The sequence below is a fragment of the Heliangelus exortis genome, chromosome 20, assembly GCF_036169615.1.
Source record: "Heliangelus exortis chromosome 20, bHelExo1.hap1, whole genome shotgun sequence".
NCBI lineage: Eukaryota > Metazoa > Chordata > Aves > Apodiformes > Trochilidae > Heliangelus > Heliangelus exortis.
In genome coordinates, this window is record NC_092441.1 from 5305402 (window position 1) to 5326769 (window position 21368).

A 21368-nucleotide genomic window follows, 5' to 3' on the forward strand; every position below is an offset into this window, starting at 1 on the left:
CAAAAGAAATAAACTACAATGGTGAAGTGGCTCAAATTGTAACTTGAAAAGAAAATCATTTTTCTAGCTTTGGTTTCTGTGTTTTTGCCTTTGGTCCTTGTTCTGGGTTCCTTGAATATATCCTTCAAAATACAGAATGAACCAGTGATTTCAGAGAGGGACCTTCTATCATCTTTGATTAAGATACTTTGCCCTTCACAGCACTGTGAAAACTGAGTTTCATTTCAGTCTGGCTATGGCACCTTCACATTTTAGTAGAAGAAAAATCAAGATAAATCCTGTCTTGTAAGCAGCAAATGTTATGGACACCCCTCTTTTTTTGATACAAATTATACAAGACTTCATAAGTATATTGGAAGAAATTCAATTTTTCTGATTCTGGGAGTTCAGTGCTTCAGCCACAGACCATTTCCATTATTCATAAATGTAAGTGCAGATTACTTATCATTATAGTTCTTTTGGAAGAGATACCTCAGTATCAAACTGTAAACCAGTAAACCACATTTCAAATAGTGTTTGCATTCCTGAAATTTTGTTTTAGATCATAATTAAAAGAATACCAAGGGGAAAAAATTGTGTCAGAAGAATGAATATCCTTAATTAGAAGCCTTGCTGTACTCTCTTATCCTAACTGATGGTATTCTTGCAGTTTGGATTAAGAAATACCTGCTTCACTTGCATTAAAGAGTTTTATAAGCCTTTCCTTCACTGTTTCTCGTTATAACATCAAGCTATAAAAAATAGTTTTTCTGGAGACACCCAAGTGTAAACAGTGGGAAACAGTAACAGATCTATACAAAGGTACTTCCCATGAGCTCTCTATTCTCCAAAGACTTTTTTAAAGACTGCTCCTCAGTTGTCTTTAGGAAATACATGGAATAGTGAGAAGGTTGCATTTCTGTGTTTTGACATGTGTTACAACTTCTCCTTTCTCTCTGCTCCTGTTAAAATATGCTGGTGGTGTTCTGTCACTTGTGCATGACAAGGTTTCATTCCAGGGCACTGAAAACCTTTTCCATATGGCCAGGAGTCTGACCACCACCAGAAGGCTCATTCTTAGACTATTTCAAGGCTGATCACAAAAGCACATCCTCTGCATTGAAAATACTTGTCATGTGCCAGACCTGCAGCATTGCATAGGCTTTAATAGATGTATTAGTACCAAATTTCAGTAAACTTAATTTCAGGATGTTTTGCCAACTCATAACATAGCTTAAAAAAAGGATGAAAGAACATGCCTTCTAACAACATGTTCCAGGGGTAACCCACGTGTCCTGACAATGTTCAGGCTTTTGTTGGTTTTAAATCATTGCCACTTTCCTAATTAGCTTTTGTCATGTTGTCTTTGAACAGCTAAATAACTGAGATCTCTCTCAGTTGTCTTGTCTTTGAGATTAATTGTAAACATCTGCTGGCTGGTGAGGACAGTATTGCTTGTAGTTGTTCAGCAGAGTTCTTGAAAAGATAATAGTTTATTTTCTAAAACCCAGCTTTAAAATTTGTTTATGACCTCAGGTCCTGCCTGGATTTTTTTCCTTTCCCTCCCTCATTAACAGAGTGGCCCTGTTTTTTTCATGCAATAGTTGAAAACAGTAGAAAAAGTAGAAAGTAGAAATCAGCAGCTAAGTAAAATAAAAATAGTTAATGCTGTATTTCATTCCCGAGATGGGATCACAAGTATATGTTTAGGTAATCTGTGGAATCTTTTTCTATTGTCAGTGAGAAAAATTAATTGAAAAGTTACATAGAAGCCTTTCCTACAAGGAAGGAAAAGATTTCCAATATCACACCATTATTTGGGAAAGAAAAAATATTTATTTCTAAGGCCAGTAGAAACAGGAATAGATTAAAATATATAAGTAACCTGAACAGATGGTTAAAAAAATGAAAGTGAATTACTGAGATAAGGTCCCTCTGACATTCACTATCAGAGACAACAGTGGCTGTTAATAAAGCAGAGTTAATTCTATAGCAAGGAATGAAATATTATTTAATCAGCAGTACTTCATACATAATTCAATTAACTGCCTTCACTCATCAGTATTAATGAGAGCTGGAGCTTGGATTAATGTTCTTGAGCTTCATAACAGCACTCCCAGTCTACTTAAATGCAGCCAAAACTTAATAAAGCACTGCCAATCAAATTACAGTATCTGAGCCCAGTGCATCAATGTGCTGATGTTACAAATAAACCAATACTTACATCATTTTCTGCTAATTCCCTATTTCTGCTGACCACTGCACTAAACAGTTCTATTTAGGTACTATAGAAGTTAAATTTCTTATCACTTTCTTGATGATATCTTTAGGGTCATTCAGATTGCTGAGCAATAACTGGAAGTGGTGTACCTATGTGCTTTCAAACACATACTTTTTAAAAAAAAATAACTTTAGTCAGATGCATAGATTGCCATAGAGGGATTTCTATTTATCAGAAAAATTAGGATGCCAAATTAATTTCTACTTTGCTTTCAAAGGACATTTCTAATGTGGCCTGTGCTTTTCTAGGCACAACAAGCATCTTGCCTCAGTTATAATGAACAACTCTGAGCCATTTGCTGCTGCTGCTGCTTGTACTCCTTGTGCTTTCTCTCACACCAGGAAGGGAGAAGAGACAGCAAAGGTTTCCAAAATATTTTTCTGTCTGCCATTGAGTAATTTGATTCTCAGAAGCTGAGGAGAATAACACAGCAGTATCTGAGAAAATGGTGTTTTGCTGTTGTATCACAGTCAGTGCAACTTGTAGCCAGCTTCATCCAGGAAGATCCAGAGGAGCCAAGCCCAGCATTACAAAACCACTGAGGGGGGAGGCAGCCTGATGCTGCTTATTCCACCTTCAACTCTCATGAAATAAATCTCTGCAGCTCCTACAAATGCTTGGCCATGTTTCAGCTGGATGAACTGAGGCCAGACCATGGCACCCAAAAAGAGATTGAGCTGCTGAAACATTCATTGAAATACAAGCTCTGGAAGCATGACAAGCTGTCAGAAGAACAGGAATAAGATAAATGGTGTTATGGAGAAAACATAGAAGAGCATGCTTGTATATATATTTCTTTTTAGTCTTAACAGAAGAAGTATGAAGATGTCAGTGGAAAACAGGTTTTGCATATGGCAAGGGCTTGCTATTTTTGAAAGTCTAGAACACAAGTCTGAGGGAAATTTTGTTCAAAATGAATTTAGAGCTGTAGATTATTCAGAAACGTGTTTTGAGGCTCACAAAGACATGGGCAAGTCACAGCTGCCTAGGTTCTACTTGAACAGATTCTACACTTTACTTGGCCTCTTGAAAATTATTCCTGTCATCTGGAGTATGTGAAATCCAAGGAAATAAAAGGTGTCATAAACATTCAGTTCCTCAGTTCATGAAGTGAAACCAACCAACACTGAATTCAAAGTAGTGTCATTTTGTTGGGAGTTCTAGCACTGAATTAGGCATCAACTCTCTTGAGGACAGGTGAGGACTATAAAGTGCATCAAAATACATAAAAGCATGAGACAGCAACCAGAATTTCCCAGAAGAACAGAGAGACTGGGTCTATTAAACACTACAGAAGAAGGAAATCTACCAATTTAGCAATTAACAAAAAAAATACTAGATGGTTAAAGGTAGGCTGGATAGCTTTTTCTCTTCTTAATAAAATCAGCACAACTCTATTAATTCAAACACCAGTTTGGAACCCTCTCCATACAGCTAATGTTTCTCCATTACCATGTTTTTGACAAAGGTTATAACAGTGGAAAACAGAATGCTAAGTTGACAGCAAATGTTTCCTGATCCAGTATTGTTATCAGAACCTGTATAAGGCTGGCAGATTTTCAGGGATTCAGCACTGTCCCTCACAGGTCAGAAATGTTAATCTCTTAAAGGACCATAAAATGAGCTGTCTCAACATTGAAGAAATAGTTTGAATCTGCTGATAAAGTTTAAGCCACATTTTATCCTTTTGCCTTCTATTTAAAATAAAGAAGATCATCTGAAAGAAAAAAAGTACAGTGTCTACACAAAATCCGATTTAAACTAACAAAGAGGCACTCAGGCTTTCAGCCATTTTAAGAACCAAATTCAACAGAGAAATGAGAATCACTTCCTAATTCAATTTCAGATTTTTAGACAGTTTTGGTGACACTCAGAGGGAGATTGATCTGAAAAATCAGCAGACAATAAATAATGTGAAAAGTGCTACTTCAAGTATTTCAAAATGGACACAGAAGACTTGGTTGTGTATGGATTGCACCAGGAGGTTTTTCAGCAGTGCCTATGTTTGTCAATATATAAAAAGCTGGCAGCAATTACAGCACTATTGACTTATGAATGATCTAAACAGGCTCAGTTAAAAAACTAAATAATAAGTAGCTCGTGCAGTTTTCTGTAGAAAAGATTATGGCACTTACAGAGTTGTGTTGAATATGGTCTCACTTCCCTGCCTGTACACTTATTTGTAAGTGTATCACAAGTTCTCTTTAATGAGTTATGGTCTCTTCAAACTCTGAAGGAATTCTAAGTGTTACTCAAGAGAAAAGAGATCTTAAAGAAACCTCACTAGACTGCAAAAACTGCTTTCTACTTTTTCAAAGAAATTTCCAGGACTGGAGACTTCATAATCAGTGGCATCTTTGGAGAGAGCCAGGCAGGTTTGTGATGACTGCTGTCGACTTGCACATTAGGCAGTCCATCTGAACTGCTGTACCCAGACACATTTCATAAGAACTTTTGATTTAAAATGCATCACAAAATCCTTCCACCAATGATGGCAGCAAGAAGCTTCAGATGGTATTACAGAAGACATTTCCCAGAGCTTACAGTTTTTCATTCTGTAAATTGGAGTGTATTTCTTGAAGGAAGAAAAGCTGAAAATGGACAAACTCAGCTGTGTGAGCAAAACCAGAGATTTTTTTTCTCAGCCACCTGCAAATATCCCCTCTGTTTCATAGGCAGTGTCTCTTGTTTTTATGTGCCACATGGCAAAAACAGAACATGGATGAAACAATTTACTGTTGTTAGCTACTTCTTTCTTGTTAGGAAATATTAGCAAATCGGTGTAGTAGTAAGAGCACCACTGTTATAATTCTGAAATATCTCAGAGATAAATACAGCAAAAATTATTACTTCACATCCAAGACCAAGGAGCAAACCACCAGGCCAAATCCAAGAAATTATGTGTAGAGAACATTTTTATTGAACTGGCCACAGTTGATGCTACAGTAAAGAAATTAATACTCCTCTTGTACCTTAGGTAGTGGGCTGGTTATAAGTGGTCCAGGACTTGTTGTTATATTGATCTGCTGGATTCCTTTGGCTCAGCACTAGCTCCATCCACTACCCTGGCTGCCAACTGCTAATAGTGCAGAACAAAGAAAAGTATCACTGGTGGAGGAGGTGAAGCTTCCAATGACAATTGCCTACCTGCCAGACTCAGACTTTGACCTGTTTCTCTTCTGAGAAAAAGTTAAAATTGTTGCTAACAGTGAAGACAGTATTGCTTACACTAACCATGAGAAGTATATTTTTTATTCCTTTTGCAAAGGTTTTGTGGCTTATGCTTGACTTAGGCAGAAAATATTTCTGAAATAAATACTTTGCATTTTCCTTGTAGCCTATTCAGTCTTCTCTGTTGAAGAAGAAATGCATGCAGACTGAAATAAGTTCAGTCACTGCACGTAGCTTAGTGTTGCTAAACCACTGTTGCTCTTCCACTAAGATGAATTCAAACCAAGAGTGATTTTTATTTCAATGGGTACCCCTACACTTCCTACAGATGTTTAAAAATCAGGGTCAGAACTGAGTTATTTTGATTCTTGAAACAACTGTCTTAAAACTCAGACAGAAAAGTCATTTTATGTATGGACTGTCAGGAGAGATCAAGACACAAAGCTTTTCTCAAAAGAAAAAAAAATAATAATCTATTTGTCCTGCCAAGGCTCAAAAAAAAAAATTATTCCATTTCTTGCCTGCGTGGGACACTGCAGAAACCCAGTTAAGTAAACTGGAAAGAAATACAATTTTGATGGTATGTCTGGTGTTTGATTTTATTTTTCCAGATCATACTGGTAAAACTCTTTGAGGGCAAACTTCAACTGTAGTGAATTGGTATTTATATATGGCAATTTTAATAGGATTTATGATTACTGACTTAGCTTTGGCAGCTTTGTGTTAAAAGAAGTTTAAACAGAAGCAAGAACACTAAAGAGAGCTAATCTGTACTTACTAAGCCTTCTGGATATTACTTCTAGTAGAAGTGCATAAGTAATCCTAAAGCACATACCTAGAACACATAAGGCTCTTACAGAAAAATAAGAATTATATAAATGAATAGCACAGTTTGTGTTCACAGTTTCACTAAGAGCACAAATTGAAATCATATCGACATGAAATATATATGATGAGCTAATATAACTCATGTTTTTAAAAAGAATACTTTATTTTTGCTAGTGTTAAACCCAGATTGCTGCACTGAGGGGAGATCCCAGCCAATATATGGAACCAGTTTGTTATAGTTCTAAAACCCCATTTGGCAGGAGCAGTTTCTCTGTTGGTTCAGAGAGAATGTTTACTTCAGTATGTTTATTCAACTGATTAAAATTAAAACTGAAATCAAGTGGAAACTTAAATAAGAACACTTCTTTTCTTAAAAAAAAAAATAGGTTGCAAAGGTTAAGAGCTGTAGTTCCAAAGCCTGAGGAATTATAATTAACTTGTTCAGTTCTATTTTCAGGTTCCTGCTGTTCATATTTCAATTTCTAAATACATTTGCAAGTCTGTGCCACAGAAGTCAACTTAAACTTATATTTTCAGTGATTATGAGGCTACAGATTTTGCCTCTGGGTAATGTTATTTTTGATTTCCTGGTGTATTTGATAATCATATTCATAACAAACTTTAGAGCTGATTTAGGAGCTTGGATCCATAAGAAGGTACTTTTAACATCAGTCATCTTTGCAGCCTTTTCCATGTGCATAACTAAGTTTTATACTCTGTCTGGATGTAGCCATTTAGCACTTCTCTTCCTAAAGCTCTTTTTTTTTCTCGAGGAAGGTGTGATTTTATTCTTCTACTGCTAAAAAGATCATCAAATTCTATACCCACAGGCTGAAGTTATTCAGAAAATAAGATGTATTCTGTACTACGTGAAGGTCACAAGTAATAAAGCCTCCAAGTCACTATCTTCTGGTGGATCTTTGCTGCCAAGAAGGCAACATACATTATCTTTTACGTGTCTCCCTTGGAAGCAATTGATGCTCATTCCTTCTGAGCTGTTACAGTCTTAGGCAGAGACAAATAGGCTGTCAGGAGCATTCTAGAGCTACAGCCCCTCTGTTCTCCCTGTCACACACTGGGAAGTGGGTTATGGCCTTCGTGCCAGTAAGAAATTTTCTAGTGCTCCATCCTGTGCATTGCACCACTGACCAGTCACCCTATTGCTTTGCCAAAATGGACTGGGTGCTGCTGTGATGCTCTTCGAGGTGGTTTCCTTTCAGCTTGGTGATGCTCATGCACTGCTGTATTTCTCAAATAAATAGTGTGCTTGCTACTGTCATTTTCCACAAGCTGAAATAAGTCATTACAAGTCACACATGGTTATTGCCTTACAAACTTATGCCACCTGCCAGTGCTGGTCAGATGAACAGCATCTTTGCAGTGCTCTGTGACTGACACTGGGATGAGATGTGCACACACCCCCACAGCTTAAGGAAACAGTCAGCTAAGGAAGGGTTGGCAAGATTACTGCTGTGCTAAACTGCTTTTCAGTCATAGTTTGGGGAGCTGCTTGTTGGAAATAATAGAGGGTTCTCCTTGCAGTGGCTGTTTGATCTGATCTGGAGGACACACCTGATGTTCACAGCTCAGCTGTTCCTGTTGGCTTTCTGTATCAAAGAGATGCACTTCCATTTGCAAACACTGATGACACCGTAGCAGCATTTTCAAACCCTATCTGAAATCAGGAAGGAGCATCCACTCCTTGCCCATTACCTGCATCAGCTCTTACTGATGCATTGAGAGCAAAATTCACCTTAGGATTCAGTTGGGAGATTGAGTATCCATTCTGTTTGGCATTCTGGCTTACACTAACAGTGTCCTTGAGCTGTTTTCAAGTAATCCTCTCTGAACAGCCTGTCCTGTGGGTCTCCTGTCTGACCTGATGCTCAGTCCTGTAGCAACTGGCCTCCAGCCAGCAGCTGGGAGGCTGCTGGGAGGCATAGCACTGCTTTATTACACTGCTTTATTACACAGCCTCCACCCATGCCCTTCTCTGCCTCCTTCTTTATGTAATCCCTGGCCTCTTCTCTCCCATCCATCCAAGAGCCATTTACAAGGAGACTGAAGACACTCAGGGGAAGCACTCCTTAGCTCCTGCCCATTTCAGATCCCTGGAACAACGTGCAAGCCCTTTAAGAGCACATGATCTGCCCTCTGGTGGCTAATTTTAGACGGAATAATTAATACAATACCTTGGCACCCAGTCCGTGTGTATACTCAGTGACTTGAGGACAAGAGGGTGTTGCCTCCTTCCCTTTACCCAAGACTGATTCTAATGAGCAATTTGTGCCAGCTCCACTGAACAGCCCAGTTTCTTTTTAACCTTTAAACCAAGCTGTCCTTTAATCTATTTCATTTCTATTTCTCACCATAGTTGTGTTAAATCTTTCAGCAGCAGGAACTTCACTAACGTTAAACAGGAAGGCAGGTTCCTCAAAACTTTGTATCCTTTTGATTGGAATGACAAAGAACACTAAATTTTCAGAGCAGGAGTAACAATGGCCCCAGGAGATTGTTCCTGAAGTGACTTAAGTTTTGGACCTGAATTTACCTCTGCTTATAGGTACACTCCTTCCTACTCCTGCCATATTAATAATGCAAAAAGAATAGATAATATGAAAGGCATTTTTAAGGACCTGACCAAAAGCAGCTGACCACAGTGTAACTGCTCTTTACATAATTTATAAAAGCATAATAATTTATAAAAGTGTGGTAGTCTGGTTTAGTCGGTGTAATGAAAGTGGTATTATTTTCTATACTGGTATCCCACATGTGTAGATGAAAATAAGCAAAAGCTGTGCAAGTTTAGAGGTCACTAATTGTGATTGCTTAATACTTTTTTCTATGTAATACTCTTAATTGAAGAAAATGTTTAATTAGGCAGAAATAAGCAGGTATAATTTAAAAGATAAATTGAAGAGGGCATTGCAGGATGTTATTGCAGGATGTGGCTATGAAATGTATAGCATAAAATGAACACTTTTTTCAAAAGAAAATACCTTTCCAGAATTTAACTCCTCTTTTCCTCTTTCCAGTTTTCTGTCCTTTCTCATTTAGCCAGTGCAATTGTTTAAATTTTTCCTTTCATTTAGAATGCTTCATACAGAGGGGAGATGACATCTGAACACACCAGTATGGAATTAGCAGTATGTAATTTGATCCTGTTAAGAGTTCTTCACAATTTTCATTTTTGGTGTGTGTTTCAAAGATTTATTTTTTAAAAAAAATTTATATTTTTTTACCATCTTTTGAATAATGGTGATGCTCTAGAGGATATATTTCAGCTATCAAGTTTTTGCCTCTTAAAAGGAAATCCAAATACTTTCAGGTCTCAAATTTGAAAGCATTGTGATAGTGTCTAATATTACTACAGTGTGGAGATTTCTGTGACCAATTACTGACATGAATGCCATTCTATACTCTGTCCTTTCTTTGGTGTCCCTGATTTATCTGTCAAAGCTTTTATGACTTTACATTTGGCTTTTATGTAGAAGCAGAACAGGCCATGTGGTTATCCAGAGGCATTAGTATGGTAATTTTCTTCAAGTTGAGTAGGTGGAAATAATTAATGGATTGCTTTATTGATGTACATAGATAGCTGATTCTTTCTGTGGTTTCAATTCCCAGCTTCAATCAAGTAGCTTGAGATTTTATCTGAGGGACCAGTAATTACATAGGGCAAGAATAATCACTGCACAAATACAATTTGATTGTGTTTTATGCTATTGCCTCTGCTGATGTTAAAGCTCAAGCATATAAACAAGGGTCTGATGCATGAATAAGATGACTCCTTTTAAGGAGTCCTTTGCTACCAACAAGATGCTGAAACACAGCATGGGGTGGAATGCTGAGAAAATTCTTTATAAATAAGCCCTTTTTAAAAAAAGCCCCAGGCAAGAGATTAGGAGGCACTGCTTAACTGACCATAACCCTTTCATGACCTAGACTTTTGAGTCCAGCAGCATTTTTTTCCTAAGATCAAGCAGTAATTTAAGAAGCCATACACAGCCTATACCTCTGATCCCATACTGGGAAAACTACTGCCTCCTGTCACACCCCGGGTGCAGACTGGTACCTGCCCATCAGCACACACTGCAGACAACACCATTACATTTATCAGCAAGTGTCCTGGACCTACAGAAGGGCATCCTTATCACACACTGTTCACCCATTGCTTTTCTCTGTAGAGGGGAAGCTTTGTATTTATTTGGTCAAATCCTTGGTACTCATCACTAGGAGAAGAGCATTCAATCCCTGCTTTATTGTTCTAGCTGCTATTATTTCACTGGTGTTATGCATAGCTTTGGTATAAGCCATCAGAATCCTTCATTCTGTTTTGTCATGCTGATACAAGAGCTTCTTCATATACCTCAGTATAAATTATTCCCAGTAAATTGAAAAAAAAAAAAAAACAAAAACCAAAAAAAAAAAAAAAAAAAAGGCAGCTGTAATAAGATTCAGACTATGAATAAGGGTGTCAGAGCTTTTTTCATTTGCTTAAAATATAAGAAATCCCCTCCACCTTCCCCCCATACACAAAAAAATTGTTGTCTATAGCGTACCATCATACAGAGGAAATAAACTTTGAATTTAACCAACTTTATAATTTTATAATTTTTCTGTTATGAGAAGAAGTTTGAAGGCAAGACATCGATCAGACAAAACCTTACCCCCTTATGTCTATGTAAGATGTTCACAACAGGTCATCTGTCAAGTGGTGTAAATTCAAGGAGATTTATAGATGAAGGCAGAGATAACATGATCAATACACAGAAACTTCTGGCAGAGTAACCAGGAGCTAGAGAACCTTGCTATGTGAGTGTAACCCAGGATGTGGGCTGCATGCAAACCAGATTGGAAGAGTTGTTTCTGTGCAGTGCAGGAGCCAGGCTGCTGTCTAAAATGGTGCAGAGATCCACACCCAAAGATGTGATAGATTCCCACTCATACATGACTAGGTTTGGGTGGAAATACAAGAAGATACTAATTCATTGGTGACTTAACCCCTAGGAGAATCTTGTCTATTATCTAAGCTGGAATAATGAAATAATGAATATTTTGATATGTGTTCCTAGGTTCATGCACTGATTTCTTTAAACCACACAGTTAATTCAGTAGTTGGGTTTAATTTAATCCTTGGTTTCCTACATGAAGCCTCCTTGGATTTTTCCATTATGGTTCTGAATACCTTTCTACTACTTTGAGCATCTAAGCAGCAGCACTTATTACTTTAATTAAATATTACCAGACACTATATAGCATAATATCCTCATCCACTACTTAGTGTAGGTGTGCAGTCTGAGGTCACTCATCCTTACTGAATGGTCACACAGCTGAAGCACAAGCAAAATCCTTCTGATCCTTCAGAAATCCTTCAGGGATAAGTTTATCATTGCTGCACTTTGGATTTGCCTGAACATCCATAGCTGAGCTAACACCAGACACTTGCTGGAGGGATTATTAAGCATGAGCTTCCAAAGCATTGAGAAGGAAATCAAAGACTGAAATACAAACTTACACGGCTGGGCTCCACCTTGTTGTCTTCCCACAGCTGGTCTGGTGTGACAGGTATGGCACAGAATGAGAGGTTTCCCTGTCAAAACCAGAAATAACATTTTAAAACATCCCCTCATAACAGGTATTTTCCAGTGTAGCTTTTCTGAGACAATCCCAGTTACATCATTAATTCTTTAAATAATATGAACGTGTAAATAGTGAACTGCCCTGTTTGGCTTGCCATTTTATTACACATATTGCCTACTTCAGTTATTTACTTTTAAAAAGCTTACTCAAGAGTTATTTTTCTTTTGGCAATATCAAGAGTATTTCTGCCTGCAAGATTATTTTTTTAGCAATAGTTGAAACCATCCAAGCAACAGCTCTACAGTTCATCAGTAATATTTTTATTTTTTAAATAGCAACACAGGGGAATTTGTCAAGGGAAACCAGGCTATCCCAATTAACTTAATTTTTTTTTATTTTAGACCTCTGCATAAGGAGGGTTTTGCTCTTGAAGTAAGATCCTATGGTGTTTCTCTTAAGAAAAAGTACAAATAATTAAGTGTGCTCTCTTTTAATTGCACTACATGTATTTTATTCCATTTCAAAGCATTAGCACAATGATTTAGCATATGCTGGGGATTTCTGTGGTCTTGTAAGTTCCCAGTGGAAGCAGAAATTGATGGGTAGAGTAAACAAAGAAGCCACATAAAATTTTAAGAACATATCACCTGCTCATTTTTCTGATAACACAAAGCTTTGCTTATTTTAAAGGCCTTCCATCTAAACTTATAGAAGGTTGGTGCACATAGAGTTGATTATTTAACTAAAAGATTTCTGACTTAATTTAATGTGGGTATCTGCCACTTCAGTCATTAAATATGGACACTTGTTAAAAGCTGAGTTTCAGTCCAGGTATACAGTGCAAACCTAGCACAAGAACTAATGGCTCACATTCTTATTGCATAGTAAATATCCTATTATACAGCAAAGGAGCTATTTTTAATTGAACCAGGCATTATATGTATGTACCTTAAAAAGACAAAAAAAAACCACAGAACACCTTCTTTACTGATAGAAAAAAATATATGAATAAACAATATGTTTTGGTCTAAGTATATGAAGTTCTAAATTTCCAGTGTTAGATTAATTTTTCTGTTTCAGTGTCTGTGTGTGAACAGTGTGACAAGTTTAATTATCTGGCTGTCTGACTTCCATGTATTTCTCCCATCTTTCCAGACTTTTCTTCAACTTGTACTTTTTTATATTTTGCAGTGCCCTCCTTTTGGGGTTTGGTTAACTCAGCTTGGAATCTTTGCTCTGTTGGGAAAAGACAGTCACCTGTCAATATTGAAACCAGCCATATGATTTTTGATCCCTTCTTAACTCCACTTCGGATAAATACAGGGGGAAGAAAGGTAGGTCTGCTATCATATTCTCCTCCAAAAAAATACAGGTTAGTAGATTTACAAACATTTGATGTCTAAAGCATTTACACTTTTATCTCATAAAAAAAGCACTTTAAATAGTGCATTGCAAATCAGACAATTTCTGCTGGAGAGAGAGCACCCATATGTCTTTAGGTGTCTTCTAGGAAGTATTTATATTTTCATGTTAAGTGCCACTTGAAACTCTGCTGTCTAGAAGAATATCATGTAACTTAGAAACTCCACGTTTATAATGAAATTTGATGTTCATCCTAAGAGGCATTTTAAAGGTTCTATTCTATAACTGTTGTTTAAGATAGCCAGGACCTTCTTTTATTGCTCTAAATGGTGATTCCATTGCAGTGTCATCACACTAAGGGGCAGAAAGGGATGAATGAGCTTTATGTTATGAAATAAAAGCAGCTCTAACATACATAATTCAGGAGGGGACAGGCATTCAAAAAGCAATCAGGTTCCTGTGTTATCTCCAGCTTATTGGCACTCGTAAGAAGGTTTATTTTAATAGGACATCTCCTTAAATTAATTAGAAAACAAAATGGTAACATTTCTTTTAGTAGATCAGAAGTATATCTCAAAGGATGTTGCATCAAGTGGAAATGGTAGGTTGGCAAAGACTCTCCTGCTCATATAAGATCAGCATGATGATTTCTTGTTGAAAAGCAACTGCCACAGCTGACTAGTTTATTAACCTCTGCTCCTGACCAAACCTTCTCTTGTTTACCCAGATTGGGAAGGTGTATGTTAACATACTGTTGGACAAATCCAGCATAATTCTGTTTTTCATAATGTGAATAACTCTGCCTCAGGCACTCAGACATCTGGGCTATTCTATATAGATTAAACATGGAGGAAGGAAAAAATCTTGACAAAAAAATGATGCTCTGAAAATGGTTGATTATTCTTATTGATTTTCCTTTCACTAAAGAATTTATTCACAGTATGAAAGTAAGAGGACAATCTTCAAATAACTAAGTTATCAATGCTGCTTATTGAACTGGAGGGTTGATATTTTTCAATTCTAAAACTATTTTATAAATACAGTATCTTGAAGTTGTTAGCACTCTTGGAAATAGTCACTAGTTCATAGTGGTTTTGTGTTGCTGTCCTTATGTGGGGATGGGCATTGTAAAGATTCTGTTGTTTATTCTCTGCTGGCAAATGTCTTTTATTCAATCTGTAATCCAGAGCAATCCAGATGAAAGGCACTGTGACTTACAATATGATAAAAACCAGAGAATCTAACAAATGTTATTCCTAAATTACTTGTCTTCTCCTGTTATTTTGACAAATGGGATTTCTCCTGGAATTAGCATGAGATGTTAGAAATTTGGTTTGTACTTATTAAGGTGCTGGTGGTACGTGTGCATGGACATCTGCTTTAGAGAGGTTTCTAGGACCTTGCATGAAAAGTTTCCTTTGAGGAAAAGACTGTGATTTTAATGCCTTCAAAATAATTCTTTGTTCATAGTTAAAGCTTCAGTGAAGACTTGATTTGGCAGATGATATATTTGTGTTCACTTTTTTTGGTAATGTTTTTTATATGTTAAAAACGGAGGTGTGTTCATATGGGCTGAAGCATTCAGTTTTCAGGGCAATGAACCAACAGATACAGCAGCCAAGGAATTAGACAAGACTTTATATGTGATTATGCTGTACACAAAAGGACTTTATGGAACTGATCCTAAAAAAAGGATGGAGAAATAAAAGTGGATTTTATATGGTTTCAAATCCAAGTAATAATAAACCAGCTTACATGCAGAGTGAAGAAGGGAGAAAGCTGGTTGCCCACAGAATCAAAATTAAATATCTCTTTTGAAAAGGGAAGAGAGTCGAGCCTTTACAGAGAGCTAGATGGATGGATACATTCAGCACAGGTAGTCTTAGAACACTTCAAATTTTTAACAAAAATCTTCTCTATTGAAGTAGAAATCAGTATTATTTGAGTTCTGATTTTGAAAACATTTCTACGTTGTATGTTTCACTTTTGAAATTAACTTTAAAAGGAACAGAAGAAAGTCACCCACAGGAACAGAATCCAAAAGCAGACTAGAGAAATCCAAATAACACACCTGGATGATAAAACCTCTGACTTAATACCTCCTCTTAACTCTCATTCCTGACCACTCTTTCCTCTTGGGCCTTTATTTTGGGGGCTGGGGAGTGTTGCTTAATTTCCATAAACCAGTTACCTGGTTAGTTGTCAATTTCCACAGAGACAGACCAAAGCTTTTCTAAACCACTTCATTACAGAATTTATGACCAAAGATGCTACCTCAAGTGCCTGCCATTCTAGTTGATTCCATTAGAGAGTTTATTTCACTGTTTGTCATGGAAGGCACTTTAGTATATTGACTTGAGATTTTCCTGCATTTATTTAGACCACTTTAGAACAATTTGCTTGTTCTTAAGGAAGTGAAATGGTTTGAAAGGGGAGTTTGAAGTGCAGAATCACTGTGTTCCTACTCTGTAGCCTAACAGTGTAGAAGGGCACAGTCTGGGGACTGTTCCACAGCAGGTGATTTAACAGTGAGCTCTGACCTGAGGCTGAGAAGAAACTTCTTGATGATGGCAGTGCAATTAGCCAAATATTTATACCACTTTCATCCCATTTTTCACAACCAAGTTCCAGTGAGCAGTGAGTGATACATTGCTTTATATGCTGTCTGTGGCATGTGATTTAAAATTCAAATGTAATTCTGAATTGTCCTGTGTTATTTTGTATATTTGTACTTCTCTGTTTCCTGAGAATGTGGCTTTTCAGGTCCTGAAGGCTGAGTGTCATTGATACAGATAATTTGATTTAAGACCCAGAATCTCAGCACAAGACACTTAATGAGTTTACATGCAGATAATTCCCCAGAAGAAATGCTGCTTGTGAGGAAACTCCCTATTTTTCTGTCCTCTCTCAGGCCCAGCTTTGTCTCTTGATTACCCATTTCAGTGAATTTAACATGCAGCCTATTCCAGATAAACAGCCCTTTATAATAAACAATACAAACTCTTATTAAAATGCAAATCACACTTCTCCACTTTGTCACAAAGAGAAACATCATTTTACTTTCTCTGCTTTTTTTTTTTAATTTGGATTCACATAAGCACCAAGGCAATCAGCAACAGGACAATGGAAAATCTTCACTGAGGAGACACTGTAGTTAAGTGACATTTGGGTAGCAAGCACTGTGGGTTTCAGCTTCCAAGGCAGGGATTTCCAGGCTGCCATGGATGGTAATAATGGATGAACAAATCCTCCTCTGGGATTCCTTCCTCCCTTCACTACTGCTGGCAGCCTCTCTTCTCTACCTTGGTTCCCCCAAAGTTTGCCCCCTAACAAATCCCTCTTTGATCCCCTCATTCTCTGATTCTCAATATCAAGAGCCCTGGTTCCAAAATTCTTCAAGACTGAACTGCAGTTCTTGGCCACACATTTTTTTCTTCTAAGGATGTGTTGAGCATCTGCTTTGGACACCGAGTGCATCCCCACCACTTAATTAAACCTTGTCATGTAATGTGATGTGTTTTCAGTTTAGGTCATGATCAAGGACTTAAACTGTAGCTTAAAGCTGGTAAAAGACAAGGAAGGCCATTGGACCTGATGTTGATCTCAGGGGAAATAAACAAATGGATTTCTGCTGGCCAAGAGCCATTCTCTACATTCTACATCTCTACATTCTCCAGCTCAGTGTGCAAAACCAGAAGTTAGTCAGCAGGATCCATTAGTCTGCCTCCTCATATGGGACATTAATTAATGCAATCACATATTATTTAAATTAATATCTTTATAAAAATGGGTTCATTCTCTGCATCACAAGATAATGGTGATATTTAGAAGTTTTTAAACTAAAATAGGAGAGGAGAAAGGAGATTTATGAATTGAAATCAGTTAAATGGTTTCTCTGCCAGCTAGTTCTGATCCCATGCTGTTCAATCAATTCAGAGTATTACTAGCATTTTTCTCAAGAGTGCAATATATGACAACTGCCAAGCTTTGCTTTGGTGATTAATAAAAGGACAGATACTGGTGAGAACCATATTTCAGCTCTGCAGGAATATAAAAAATGAATTGTTAGAAATGGTCCAGGAGGAATGGATAGCAATAAGACATCAATGTCATCTGTAAACTCATCTGTGATTAATTTTTAGAGGGCTTAACAATGCAATGTTTTGATTTAGAATCACTTTAGAAAGTCAAAAGTCTGATGCAAATATCAGAAACTTTAATGAAAAAAAAAATGAAATATAGTATTGCTGCTTAAATAATTGTTTAACTAATTTCCAATCCTGCTACAGTTTTGCATATTCTCAGTTGTGTCAGTACATGAACACAAAATGAAACAGCAGGTTAAAGTAACTTATTTGTCCTTGGCATTGACTTCAGAACAGAAAAAAATGCTAAGTATTTTTTCAGAGGTACTTGCAAACTTTGCTCTTAGAAGACCATAGATGAGGAAAACATATATTCAGGGTCTAGATCTGTCTCCACACTGGGACTTCTGTTTCCTTATCATTTCAGTTCTCCCTTCTTAAGACTGAATCAGTTTGGAATATCTGGGGACTCAGGTGTGCATTTTGGTGTGTTCTACACTTCTGGTTGAGTGTGATAATGAAGTACCACTGAAATCATAAAGTCCCAAATGGGCTCAAGAATGCCTTCCAACAGCTTCCTCATAGTACCAGGGTCTTGTTGCTCAGGTATAAATACACTGCTTGACATTTAATCTTGTCTGATGTCACAAAACAAGCTCCCTGGTCTGCCATGGGAAACTTTGCCTAGATTTGGCAAAATAAGGTTCAGCACCTTACACCAGAGCTCAGGATCTGCCCTCAGTTTGGCAGCAGTTCCTTTCAGTTAACTCTGTAACATGTTTACCTTTTACATTCAGGTAAAAGTTAAGAAAGTCAAGGTTAAATAAAACTGTTTTGTGGCTGGGGCATTAAGCATAAAACACTTGCAACTGTGGTGCCCCTAAAAATTTTTCTCGTTGCTGTGTCTCCAGCATGACAGAGAACAGTCCTATTGGTCCCATCTCACACTGTTTTACTCTGACTGTAACCAAGAAATCATCATCTATTTTGCAGGGATTTCTACTTGTCTTGCAGCTGGAGCAGGTACTTTCTAACAGATACATGGCAGTTCAGGTGCAAGCTAGAAAAGACAGGGATAAACAGCAGTGCTGCCAGGGTGAAGTACAAATTGCTGTGGCAGTGAAATAAACCATCCAGAATCCTGAGTAGCAGCTTGGTGTTCAAGAGAAGGGAAAGTTCATTGGTTTTCATCCTGGTGCTGTTCATCACTGATTGTTGAAAACTGAAGCAGGCACAGTTTGCTCAGAGATAGGGGAATTAAACTATATTTTAGGATTAGATGTTAGAAAGGAGCTTAAAGAAAAAAAAGGGAAGCAGTGGTCAATGAACTGTATCTAATAATCAAAACCAAATCTGTGGAATAGGAGCTCCTCACCAAACTAGGAGCTGGATGTTTAAGCATTGGGGTATTTAAGCTGTGGCACTTCATGGGCTGAGGAAAACCATCAGGGATGATTCTGGAGCAGAGGAGGAAAATGTACATAAATTGGAGTTAAGAAACTGTTCTTAATGTAAGGGACAGTATATGTTACAGGGAACTGCAGGCCTTTCATGCAATCTTTTTTTATTCAGTTCCTGTATAGAAAGTGAGAGCAAATCAAGTTAATAGTAGGATTGCTTAGATGTGTGGGAGCCCTCCATGTCACTTTGTAAGAGTTTGAATCTCCAACTGTTGCTTTTTTTTAATGGAACTTTCAGTTGAAAGCAATTATAACTGAACAGTTTTACCTCCAGCTTCTTTATCAAGCTACTGCTTGTGTCCTTGAATGAGAAACAGACCCAAACTATCAATATATGCTTGGCAATGGAAATCTTCGTTTTTAAATCAAACAAGGGAAGGAAATTGAACTTCACTACTAAAAGTCATTGTGCTTCTGTCTTCACTAACAAATATGAAGATGATTAAAATAAAGAAACATTCCTAGAATTTTTTAGAATCTGAAAACTCACTGTAAGACATTTGATTAAAACAACAGTTTGAAGAAAGACCAGAATTTTTAAGTCAATAAACTGCTGATTTTTGAATTTATAGTTCATCCCCATTGCCTCAGCTCCAGCTCTCAGTAATGCTGCCACTAGGTAAAGGGACTGGTTCTGTAAAGTTATCTTGAACTTAACCCTGTACAGCTTGCATCATCCTTTCAAACCATCTGAAAGAAATTCATGCTGGTGCTTATATAACCCAAGGGGATTGTTTCACAAGGCAGCTGGAACACTTGCAGTGGCTGTTGAAAGGTAATTCTGCTTTTTTAAGAACGATTGCTCTTTGTTTGTGTATCCAGGTTATGAATACACAAGGTCTGACTATCTCAAAGCCACTCTGGGGATCAAGGTGAAAACAAACATCAGAAAAACATAAATAGTGCTAATCTCTAACCTGTGACACACTGCACTCACTTATGTTAACAGCTCAGTGCCACCTGTCTCAGGGAAGCTATTCAGCTCCAGAAGATGTACAGAATACACCAACTTCTATGGCAGGTTGAAATACAAATACATTTGAGGTTCATACTGAGGGTGAGGAGGAAGGTGAAACAGAAGAGCAGGGAAGGGTCACTAATGACAGCTTGTGTCTATCTGAAATCTTCTCAGTGCAAGTCAGACACTGTCTGCCCATGACTGGCTGGATGGTGCATCCAGACTTTTTAGACATGGATATATTTACAGCAGGACAATGTTTGGATGTTTGCCGGCAGCTGGGATCAAATTTCAGATGGAAAGATCCTCTATTAATATGCAAAGTCCTGTGCCAGTTACTTACCCATTTGTAACCACCCAAATGTCCTCAGTCCTTGGGGTAGCTACATAGTTGTCAATAAATGATTTTTGTATCTGGTTTGACCTTTGGGGGGGCCCCTGTGTAACAAGGTTTCTGTTAACAGAAAGTGCTCCATAAACAGAAGAAATACTGCAGCCTGCTTTCCTACAGTGCCTCATTTTAGTGCCTTCACAGCCCCTGTTCCCTATTATCACTTCTCCAGTACTCCACATGCCCCCTCCATTACAAGGCAATGGCAGAAAATGCTGTTGCTATTTCCAAGTTCCTTTGTGCCAACTTGCTTGCAAATGCACCTGCTGATAGCCCAGCTGAATGCTGCTAACAGCAGTCTCCTAAAAATACCTGAGTTTTACCTGCCTGTATGAAATTGGTTTGGTCCTTTCTTCTACCCACTTTTTACAAAACAATGTGACAGCAACAGGGAATGTCACAGATAGACATATATTTAGAAAAGAAATTGCATATTCAGTAAATTGCTGCACAGTAAATTGTTAACACCCCTGTTCTGCACATCACTGTTTGGCTGCTATTCCCTCCAGCAGAAATGCAGCATTTTCAGTACCTTTCAGGGAGCGCAGCACTGAGAACACAACATCATAAGCAAAATAAAATTAATATACTCATAAGAACTACTATTGCTTGGATAAAACTCTTAAGAATGTACCCAAGGAGTATCTCAAGGATTTTTCATTCTTTTAGAACAAATTTAGAAGATCTAGCAGCATTTGAACATTAATGATATGCTAATTTCTTACCAGTATGATAAGTTAGGGAGCTAAGCCTCACAAAGTCTCCTGACTGTAGCAAACTGTAGTGCAAGGACACGTGTAAGGACTGATACATGAGCCAAGCAAGGTGACAGCTGAAAGCCTCTTACAGGTATGTGTTAAATCTCCCTGGCCAAAGGTGCACTACGAGAGAACCTGCTCAAAAGTAGCAGATTAGGGAAGAACAAGCTGAGATATCAGCTTAAATTATGAGAGCAGGGTACATGAGCTGGCACTGCACAGCTGGTCTGGAGCTCAAACAGCCATGGTGGGCATCTCCAGATTCATCTCCGTGGTCTGGGGGAAACTTCTGCCTAGACAGCTCAGGATATTCCAATGGACTGATATTTTTCCAAATGCCATGTTCTTTAAATGCTGTTTGAAGTTGAAGGTTTACTCAGTTCCCCTTAGAATATCACTGCAAATATCACCAAGATGTTTATATGTGTCCAGCTGCTTTATCACCTCCCGTTCCTGCTCTACCAAAACGGTGCAAGGGAAAAGGAGAAACTATTTATTAGGAAGAAGTCTTA

The 21368-nt window shown here is 37.7% G+C and overlaps 1 protein-coding gene across 1 annotated transcript in view; it reads left to right on the top strand.

Annotated features, from left to right (window-relative positions):
- The window catches only part of CA10 (carbonic anhydrase 10), a 150788-nt gene that overhangs the window by 39903 nt on the left and 89517 nt on the right, over window positions 1–21368 (top strand). Inside the window, exon 3 of the mRNA XM_071764063.1 lies at window positions 13034–13176. Coding sequence (XP_071620164.1) covers window positions 13034–13176 — 143 coding nt within the window. The remainder of the gene's footprint in view (window positions 1–13033; window positions 13177–21368) is intronic.